The 7,958-nt window shown below is 31.7% G+C and overlaps 1 protein-coding gene across 2 annotated transcripts; it reads left to right on the top strand.

Annotated features, from left to right (window-relative positions):
• The first annotated feature begins 1,179 nt into the window (after positions 1 to 1,179).
• LOC108806471 (beta carbonic anhydrase 1, chloroplastic) lies at positions 1,180 to 5,906 on the top strand. Of its 2 annotated transcripts, none has more exons than XM_056987629.1 (10): positions 1,180 to 1,497; positions 3,067 to 3,128; positions 3,915 to 4,064; positions 4,160 to 4,208; positions 4,334 to 4,450; positions 4,576 to 4,629; positions 4,912 to 4,997; positions 5,087 to 5,192; positions 5,276 to 5,434; positions 5,762 to 5,906. In XM_056987629.1, the coding sequence occupies exons 2-10, from the start codon at positions 3,076 to 3,078 to the stop codon at positions 5,798 to 5,800; spliced, it is 813 nt and encodes a 270-aa protein (XP_056843609.1). In that variant the 5' UTR covers positions 1,180 to 1,497; positions 3,067 to 3,075; the 3' UTR covers positions 5,801 to 5,906. The 2 variants fall into 2 exon arrangements, with proteins under 2 accessions (XP_056843609.1, XP_018434103.2); XM_018578601.2 differs by lacking the exon at positions 1,180 to 1,497 and adding an exon at positions 1,604 to 2,064.
• The last annotated feature ends 2,052 nt before the right edge of the window (positions 5,907 to 7,958 follow it).

The following is a 7,958-nucleotide window of genomic DNA, read 5'->3' as shown; positions in this document are numbered from 1 at the left end:
AAATTTTAGTAAACTAAATATTAAAACATTAGAATGATTTCTATGTACAATAAAATATAGTTTAGAATCATTAATTCAAATGTAAATGTGGTTTGAAATTTTTAAACTAAAGTGAAGAGTATAAACTTCAGTATATAGAGCATTTACCGAAAACTCAATATTTTAAAAGGGGTTATCCAACGAAATTTGAAAAAAAAAAACAAAAATATGAAAATCTGATTTTGATGTATAGTTTCATCAAACACTGACATAAGATGATCGTCGAAGAGGTTTAAAACATTTATTGTCTCTGTTTCTCTAGAGAGTGAAGTATTTATAATAGTAATTCTACTAATCTAAATATACGAAATTTTACTAAACTAAATTTTTAAAAATTAGAATGATTCATATATAAAATAAAATAGAATTTATAATACACTAATTAAAATGTAGAATGTGGTTTGAACTAATACTCAAAGAGAATATTTCCTTATTAATTATAACGTCTTTGTGAAATTCAGTGCTCATTTCGTTTTTCTCTCTAAATCAATAAATAAAAGTAGCCACGTTCGACACACTTTGTGACAAAGAGAATGTTGACATTATGTTGGTGTGTGTTTGCATGGAAATGTCGTCATAGATTTCCCATTGCCCCCCCCCCCCCCAACAAACTATTACATATAAAGTCGCAAAATTATACCAACATTTCTCAGTCTTTCTTTCTTCTTCAGTTTCTCTCTTTGATCATGCGAAAAAAAGCGGATGAATCGCGTACTTAGAACATGATAAACCCCAGTCACTTGCTGAGGTTTTTAAATCATAATTTAACTTTTTTTTTTTATTTTCGGCTAAAAAATATTTTTATATCTTTTAATTAAAAGATGGTTCTTAGTTTTTTTAGTTAAAATCTAAAAAAGCTAAGAACTGTCTTTCAGCCGTACCTAAGAATCCAAGTTAAGAGAAGGGTTTATCATGGTCTGAGGCTTATATATGATTTATAACCATGGAAATCTGGGATAACTGTGGAGAGAGAGGAGAGAGAGAGAGAGAGAGAGAGAGAGAGAGAGAGAAGAGAGAGAGAGAGAGAGAGAGAGAGAGAGAGAGAGAGAGAGAGAGAGAGAGAGAGAGAGAGAGAGAGAGAGAGAGAGGAGAGAGAGAGAGAGAGAGAGAGAGAGAGAGAGAGAGAGAGAGAGATTACATATCTTTTTTATGTGGCTTTTCTCTCTTTTTAGTCTTGTGATCCCTGTTTGTTTCATGTTCATGCTAAGAGTTTTCACTTGGGTCTGTTGCTTCGTACAATAGAACAGTCCATGCATGGCAACGTGGGCCTCTCTATGTAAATCATTTTTTTGTGTGAGCAGGGAGCCCTTTTTAACCTCATGATGGGCATCTTTCTGGATTTGTGTATACACGAGCATGTCTCTGACCTTTGGAGCGAAGTATCATTTATTATGCACCACAAACAATGGCCTAGGATCTAAAGTTGGTGGTGTTTATTGAAGATGAGAGCCTGAGCGGGTAAGTGAAAGAGGATGATCCCTGTTTTGGTGATAAGGGACCTTATCCTTTAAACCCATTGAGACCTTTTATTTTCTAAAATTAAACAAAGAAAAAAAAAACAAATTGAAAGAACAAGAACATGTAACATTCCACATCCACAAAAAGAAAATAAACTTTCTTATTCACCTCACCCATCGCTTTCATTATCCTCGTTCCCAACCTCACCATTCCCATGAGACACCGTTCTTTTAAATGCTCAAATCTTTCACCATTCCGATAAAATTCACTTAAGTAGTGGCTACAACATTACATATACAAAGTCTTCTTACTACCATAAATTACATCTCACTCTCACTAACTTCTCTACACCAGCAAATGTCGACCGCTCCTCTCTCCGGCTTCTTCATCACCTCTCTTTCCCCTTCTCAATCTTCTCTCCAGAAAATCTCTCTTCGTTCTTCTCCCACCGTCGCATGTCTTCCATCCTCCTCTTCTTCCTCCTCTTCCTCCTCCCGTTCCGTTCCAACCCTTATCCGTAACGAGCCCGTTCTCGCTGCTCCTGCTCCTATCATCACCCCTTACTGGGTACATTTTACATTCATATATCTTTTCTTAACCTACATTCATTATTACTTGCATATATAGTTACATTGTTGTTTTCCTATTATAGGGTAGATAGATAGGAAACAAAATTATCCTCCCGTAGGATTTTCTCAACTAATGATATGAAAACCCAATGACTTCACAATTTACTAAAATGCAAGACTTGTAAAATTGGATTCAGTACACTTAGTGCTATCCTTCAAAATCCTATCTTTAAGTAAGTATAACGGTACACATTAGTTAAATGCGAAACTTCCAAAAATCCTGGAAACGACTCTCATGTGTTTTTTGACATATCCGTTTACAACGACTTATTATTATCCGTGTTTTATTTTTGGACTTTAGTACCGTACTGAAAGAAAAATCCAAACCAAGACTAATGTAATTTCTAGTGCGATTCAAACTTCATACGTGTGTGTCCTTCTAGTGTAATTTGATGAGTGGAGTACTATTATCTGTCTCGACATTTTATAAAACCTATGTTCTAAATCGAAATATGGACTGAATAATGTTTCATGTGTAAAACATATTGACCTCAAAATTTTCAAGGCGTTATTATGGCAACTCTATTCAAAATCCGACATTTTAAAACTGGAAGTTGGGATGTACGTAGGATCCACGTGATAACAGAAAAGAATTTACTAGTAGCTTTAACAAAACGATTTATGTAACTGAGACGTGTGTCTGTGCATATACCATATGTGATCGTGTGGAGCACAGCAGTGATGAAGTCGCCATCTATAGTTATTTATTAAACCTACCGATATCGCTCCTAACCACATTACAGTTCTTCCCATCTAAAGTTAAAATTATATTAACTACCACAAAATCGTATTTTATCCTATAATGTAGTTCTTGAATAGGTTGGTTATAGTTTCAACTTTAGCGCACACACGACTAGCTCCTCTCTTTATTAATTAGTTACTGCTATGACATTTTGATTATATACATTCTTATAATTTTATTTTGTCAACAAACTTGCAGAGCGAAGAGATGGGTAGCGAATCATACCAAGAGGCCATTGAAGCTCTCAAGAAACTTCTCATGTAAGTAAATATCGCCCGTTTTCCAGTATATACTAGATCTTGACCCGCGCTTTGGAAGCGCGGAATATTTTACGATGAAAAAATTCACTAATAACTTACCAAATATTTTGGTAATTTTTAAAGAGTGTGTATTTAAAATATTTTTGCATTTAAATCAGTGTTTTTAAATTCAACCCGATTGTGATTATACCAGTTAATCCGGAGATCTGACAATTCATTTAAGTTTTTAAAAAATTCATATCAAAAAAATCACTAAACCCGAGACTAACCGATTGAACTGATGGATGACCGATATGTAATATAATTTGATTTAAATTGTAATATTTTCATAATTTGTATCTTATAATCCAATTTTAAAGTTCATTATTTTACAATTTATGAAATTATGACGTTTTCTACAAAATTTAAAGAGAAAATGATAGATATAAAATAACTAAAATTAATTATTGTATTGTTTGGAAACATTGATAGTAGTATAAAAATATATTGTTTGGAAACATTGATAGTAGTATAAAGAAATAAGTATATTGTTTGGAAACATGGATAGTAGTATAAAGAAAGGAACATTAGTGATTTAATGTAGGTTTAACTATAAAGTATAAATGTGTATTTAATTTAAAAACTTACAAAATAAATGTTAGGTCCAACAGAATGTTTCTGTTTTAATAAGATAGATATGTATGAACATCTGATTATTTTTAGTAGATATAAGAAAGACTATAAATTAGGTATAATGTATAATCTTGTTTAATTAATTTATCGGATAATATGTATAAACATGGACAGCGAGAAGGAAGAGCTAAAGACGGTAGCGGCCGCTAAGGTGGAGCAGATCACGGCAGAACTTAAGACAGGTGCTTCCTCCGACAAGAAAGCTTTCGACCCGGTCGAAAACATTAAGCAAGGCTTCATCACTTTCAAGAAGGAGAAATACGAGTAATTATTTCTATTTTGTTTTTTTCTTTAATTATATATCACCAATTAGATTAAGATAGATTTTAACTAGTTTATATTAATTTTTCAACTTGCAGAACCAATCCTGCTTTGTACGGTGAGCTCGCCAAGGGTCAAAGCCCTAAGGTAACTTTTATATAAGAAGTTACACTAAAAATGTTATATAAAAAAGGATAAAAGTAAATAAAAATTAACGGTTTATAAAGTGGAGATGGAAAAAGTAATATGTATGTGTGAATGATGTGGTGCAGTACATGGTGTTTGCTTGTTCAGACTCACGTGTGTGTCCGTCGCACGTTCTCAACTTCCAGCCAGGAGATGCCTTCGTCGTCCGTAACATAGCCAACATGGTTCCTCCTTTTGACAAGGTTTAACACTTTTTGCTTTTGTCTCGCTTACCTAGAATCTTCTATTTGCGACAGAAGTGCTTGACTCTCTTCCTAAGGGGATGCGACTTGACCTTATTTTTGTACCTTTTCGCTAAAATTTGCAGGTCAAATACGGTGGAGTTGGAGCAGCCATTGAATACGCTGTTTTGCACCTTAAGGTGAACCATTCATTTTATAATGGGCCGAACCATAAAGGGTCATTAAAATGGGTAGCTTTGGGTCTACCCACCTTCTTAAGAAAATATTGTATACATCTGTCATGAATACTTTAAATTTTTTAAATAGAGAAATATACATGGCGACTTCATCACTGCTGGCGACTTAGTTCTGAAAATGTACCCTAGAAAAATAGAGATAAACTTGAAATGTTAAAATGTAGTTAATTTGTTAGTTTTGATAAAATTATAAAGATGTAATTGGTTTTTATTGAAATGTTGTAGGTGGAGAACATTGTGGTGATAGGACACAGTGCTTGTGGTGGGATCAAGGGACTTATGTCTTTCCCCTTAGATGGAAACAACTCTACGTAAAATCTCTCTATATCCAATTTGTTTATATTTAACAGCGCTTTTTATTATTAAATGAGCATTTTACAATGAATTATGTTAATTGCAGTGATTTCATAGAGGACTGGGTCAAAATCTGTTTACCAGCCAAGTCAAAGGTCAAATCAGAAGTTGGAGATTCAGCCTTTGAGGACCAATGTAGCCGATGTGAAAGGGTACACACATAGATAGATGTCCATACATACATATCTTATATTGAAAATGAGATTCTGTTAATATAAAGTTTGTATTTATGCAGGAGGCAGTGAATGTTTCACTAGCAAACTTATTGACATATCCATTTGTGAGAGAAGGACTTGTAAAGGGAACACTTGCTTTGAAGGGAGGCTACTATGACTTTATTAAGGGTGCTTTTGAGCTTTGGGGACTTGAGTTTGGCCTCTCCGAAACTAGCTCTGTATGAACCAATCCATCGTCATCACCATGAACATCCATCATCATCCATGTCTATTCTATATATATATATATATATATATATATATATATGTAATTTATAACGTGGCTTAATTTGATCGTGCTGAGTTGTTTTTATCTGTTCCTCTCGTCCTCTTTCTTCATGGTATTCAACTTTTCATACAAATATAAAAAAATGGGAAACCCAGATGATATATATATATCTTTGGGGTTGGGATTTAATTATAATTATGAAGAACTGAGTTTATTATAATGTGTATCAGATCGGTTGTATCTACGGTTTGATTTCATTTTATATGTTGTTTGATAGGTTAAAGATGTGGCTACCATACTACATTGGAAGCTGTAGGAACTCTTTGAAGCCTTTGCTTTGTCCCATTCACATGGAAATGTCACTCATTATGAAAAAAAAACCATTCGCATTTTATTTAATAATTAAAAAATGAATATCTCTAGTAGCTGGTCTTTTCATTTTATTTAAAATAAAAATTGAAACCTTAGGGGGAAATAGAAAAAAACTAAGCGACACAATTAAGTAATTTTAATTTTATTTTCTAGACTAAAAAAATGGAAGGAACTTAGAACATTTTCAATGTATATCTTTATTTTTTCTAAAATAATTAAAAAGCTTTGTTGTACAGATGATTTTATTCTAATGCATGTCTCTTAAAATTAATTTATTTTAAATAAAAATATATAGAAATGCTATTTTTGTTTCTATATTTAGAGATGAAAATATTTTTTATATATTTTTTAGAAATAGAAAAATATATTGTAAATATATACACACAAATACTTCTATAATATAATTTCTTTATTTTAGAAAAAATATAGAAATAATTATAGAAATGAGTTGAAAAAGTCTTATTGAGACTTCTGATAAATTTTATTGCCAACTAATTTTATACTATCTATGTTGTCTGGTCATACAAATGGATAAATTTGAGTTTGATAGGTTTCGGATCCGAAATGCTCAGCACCTTTCCAAATCCACTGTACCACTTGACCATGCTTGTGTAGTTTGTTTTCTTATATTTTCGAGCTATATGCAAAGCCTTTTTCTCCTAGTGCATGTTTACTCTCCCTCTTCCTTCTGAGACGACAAAGAGAGAGGAGCTCTGAGTAGAGAGGATGGAGAAAAATTTTGATTTGAAGAGGGTTGAACTCGTACTCTCTGGTAGTCTTGTGTGAGAATCTCATTAAAACACTAAGCCATTGATAATATTTCGTTTTGGTCTAACTTCAAATCCTTTTTACATCTTTTAAAATAGGTTCAGAAAAAAATTGAATTCTTTCGAGAACCATTCTAAAACAGATTTTTAACGTTGTTAGAAAAACCCAAAAAAAGAAAAGAAGATAGATAAACTATGGTATATCACAAACTTACAAATAATACAAATCTAGTAAAAAATTGTTACGTATCGAGCGTGCATACATGGAACATGTACTGTTGTACTATATTACATCTCTCTCACTCATCTATTTATATATGAAACAATATATCAAAATGATAAGATATGTATGTGTATACGTGTGTGGCTTAAGATGGAAAATTGTGTATCAATCACTATCGTATACAATTAAAACTGAAAGCTCATAAGATAATGAATGGACCTTCCCAAACGAAAAGGCTGAATGTACTTAAATTTATAAATTTAAAATTATATCCTTGGTTTTTCTAAATGAAAATGATATATTGGCCCTGAAAAAGGAACCTAGGGTGAAACATGAGGTTGCTAAAAAGCAGAATCCAAAATCCAAACAAAATCCAATTCAAAAAATAATATCGAACTTGAAAATAGTAAAAGATTCGATCGGGTTTAAAATTTTGGTATCTAAAAAAATAAATTAATAAAAATAAAAATATTTTAAATATCCGAATTAGACTTATATGTTTAAATATATTATTTTCAGATTTAATATCTAAAATAATATCTAAAATAATATCTAAAATATATATGATATTTTAAAGTTATCCAAAATACTTAATAATATATATCAATAGTTAGAATTAATATCTAAAATAGCTAAAAATACTTAAAACCAAAAGTATTTGAAACATCTAATGATTTTCCATCTAAATATTCAAATTAAACTATTTTTATGTGAAGTTTGATATTTTAGCATACATTATTCAAATTTATATGTTATATTATTTTTGTTTTAAATTTTGAAAAATTAAAATATATAAAAGTTTAAAAATTTTAAATAACTTAAACAGGGTATTCGAATCTGAACCATACATACAAAAATCTGAACAAAATTATAAATATCCAAATCGATTAAAATCCTCATCCCTGAATATATTTGAATTGTGAAAGTCCCCTTGGTCCAATGGTTTGACTAAGGGTTCATGTAATGCTTCTACACCCGGAGGTCTGGGGTTCAAACCCCAGAAAATATCAAATTATGCAGCTTATGGAGAAACGGATTACAGGAGATCTTCAGCTTGGTGCAGGGCGTACCATCGAACATGGATCTCATAGGACGGCTCGGAGAGGTGCAGT

The sequence above is a fragment of the Raphanus sativus genome, chromosome 6 (genome assembly GCF_000801105.2).
Source record: "Raphanus sativus cultivar WK10039 chromosome 6, ASM80110v3, whole genome shotgun sequence".
In the NCBI taxonomy this organism is placed as follows: Eukaryota; Viridiplantae; Streptophyta; class Magnoliopsida; order Brassicales; family Brassicaceae; genus Raphanus; species Raphanus sativus.
This window is presented reverse-complemented; position numbering and strand designations above follow the sequence as displayed.